The 2,287-nt window shown below is 32.4% G+C and overlaps 2 protein-coding genes across 2 annotated transcripts; one reads left to right on the forward strand and one right to left on the reverse strand.

Annotated features, from left to right (window-relative positions):
* The first annotated feature begins 132 nt into the window (after window positions 1–132).
* Window positions 133–579, forward strand: LOC119643679 (histone H2B). Its single transcript, XM_038043075.1, has one exon. The coding sequence runs from the start codon at window positions 178–180 to the stop codon at window positions 547–549; it is 372 nt and encodes a 123-aa protein (XP_037899003.1). The 5' UTR covers window positions 133–177; the 3' UTR covers window positions 550–579.
* Window positions 580–836: 257 nt separating this feature from the next.
* LOC119643676 (histone H1.2-like) lies at window positions 837–1,780 on the reverse strand. Its single transcript, XM_038043071.1, has one exon. It carries the CDS (start codon window positions 1,672–1,674, stop codon window positions 880–882), a length of 795 nt encoding a protein of 264 aa, XP_037898999.1. The 5' UTR covers window positions 1,675–1,780; the 3' UTR covers window positions 837–879.
* Window positions 1,781–2,287: the final 507 nt, after the last annotated feature.

Raw genomic sequence — 2,287 nt, forward strand, 5'->3', positions numbered from 1 at the left:
TTCGTTTAACAATATACGAATATAACCGATGTATGCTCTATACCTGAATTATTCGTAAATAAAAAAGCACTTAACCGCCACATTTGTATAAAAATTTTACAGATTGTGTGTGAACAGTGCATATAGTGTTTGTGAAATCTAAAACAAAGTAAGCAAAAAGGAAATAGTGAAGTGAAAATGCCGCCAAAAACCAGTGGTAAAGCAGCTAAAAAGGCGGGAAAAGCTCAGAAAAATATTACAAAAAATGATAAACAGAAGAAGCGCAAGAGGAAGGAGAGCTATGCTATCTATATTTATAAAGTACTGAAACAAGTTCATCCTGATACTGGCATTTCATCAAAGGCGATGAGTATAATGAATAGTTTCGTTAATGACATTTTTGAACGTATCGCTGCCGAAGCATCTCGTTTAGCTCATTATAATAAACGTTCAACTATTACAAGTCGTGAAATTCAAACTGCCGTTCGTCTTTTATTGCCAGGCGAATTGGCCAAACATGCTGTCAGTGAGGGAACAAAAGCAGTCACCAAATACACCAGCTCGAAATAAGTAATTTAGGAGAAGAAAATTAAAATCGGCCCTTTTAAGGGCCACCTAATCAATTTTACATAAAAGAGATAGAATGCATGTTCAATGTTTTTTCGAAAGAAAGAAATGGAAAGACGAAATCAATGAGGAAGAGGGAGACAGAAAATAAGAATAAATAAAGATTTGGTTTGGTTTCTTTTATATATATATTTTCTTTTAAATAGAATTGCGCTGTTTTTCTCTTGTAAAAAAATATATATATATATGCATGTAAATTCAATCTCTTGAAAAAAGAATTTGTAGCCCTAAAAAGGGCTTTTGTTTCATTTCTAAATATATGGAAATAGAAATTTACTTTTTGCCGACGGCAATTTTCTTCATAGTTGTTTTTTTAGCAGCAACAGTTGTAGTTGCTTTTTTAGGTTTTACAATTGTCGCTGTTTTCGCTTTTGGTGCCTTCGGTTTGGTTGCGGTCGCTTTAATAGCAGCTTTGGTCGGTTTGGCTTTCACTGTGCCTACCTTTTTGATATTTTTCACATTCGCTTTTTCGGATTTCTTCTTTTCGGAAGTCTTCTTCGTAGCAGCAGCAGCAGCAGCTGTCACTTTCTTACTAGGAGCCATGGAAGCACTACTTTTTTTCTCACTTACTGCACTAGCACCCTTTTTTGTAGCAGTTACGGATTTCTTTTTCTTTTTATCAACAGCTGAAACAATCTTTTCTTTAGCTTTCTTTTCACTACCACTACCACTCGCTTTTCCTTTAGGATCTTTAGTTGCTGCAGCGGATAATTTAAATGAGCCGGATGCACCTTTACCTTTTGTTTGAATTAATTTTCCACTTGCAACTGAACTTTTTAAATATTTCTTAATGAAAGGAGCCAATTTCTGTGAATCGCATTTATAAGTTCCGTTAATGTATTTTTTAATAGCCAATAGAGATGAGCCACCACGTTCTTTTAAATTTTTAATGGCAGCATCAACCATTTGTTGCGTTGGTGGATGAGAGGGTGCGGTCGATGATTTTTTAGCTTTTTTAACGGCAGCAGAACTTTTTTTTATCTTTTTTTCCGACGGCGATGTAATAGTAGCGGCGGCAGCGGCGACAACCGGAGATACGCTAGTTTCAACAGCAGCAGTATCAGACATTTTTTTCTCCACTTTTCGTTTTCTTTTTTTCTTTTAGAAAATTACACTTCACAATGCACGTATATATGTATAGAAATTTGTTGTATAAACATGTGTGGAATAACATAGCTTGTGGCCTTACCTCAGCATTTTGAGAATCCTATAGAAGTCATCATAAATAAAAACGCAAAAGTGTAGAAGAATTTAGTGCAAATTTGTGGGTAAGTTTTCATATGTTTTTAATTATTTTAAATAAACGAAAAGAGATTTTCAAAAAATTCCTTTTACACGTTATTACTTAGATACTTTAGCATTTAAATTTACATTATATGATAATACTTCATAATTGAATTAGTTTTTATTCGCGTTTTTCTATCAATATTATTACTGAGTTTTAAAAAAAATTTCCTAAAATCGTTAAAATTTGTATTTATTTTCAAAAATCATCTATCGAATCATTGTAATTCTTAAACTTTTGCATGTCCATTTCTATTATAAGCAAAAATTTTTACACTAATCGGTTATTTCGATTTTTTATAAATATTTGAAAATTTTTCGCTGCCACAGAGAGTTTTCTCACATAATGCGAAAATTCTCTAATCAATTATTTTATATAATTTTCATATTTACATAA

Source organism: Glossina fuscipes, unplaced genomic scaffold (assembly GCF_014805625.2).
Source record: "Glossina fuscipes isolate IAEA_lab_2018 unplaced genomic scaffold, Yale_Gfus_2 61518, whole genome shotgun sequence".
NCBI lineage: Eukaryota > Metazoa > Arthropoda > Insecta > Diptera > Glossinidae > Glossina > Glossina fuscipes.

Coding starts and splice junctions, on each gene's coding strand:
- LOC119643679 (XM_038043075.1), top strand. CDS start 178: ATGCCGCCAAAAACCAGTGGTAAAGCAGCTAAAAAGGCGGGAAAAGCT.
- LOC119643676 (XM_038043071.1), bottom strand. CDS start 1,674: ATGTCTGATACTGCTGCTGTTGAAACTAGCGTATCTCCGGTTGTCGCC.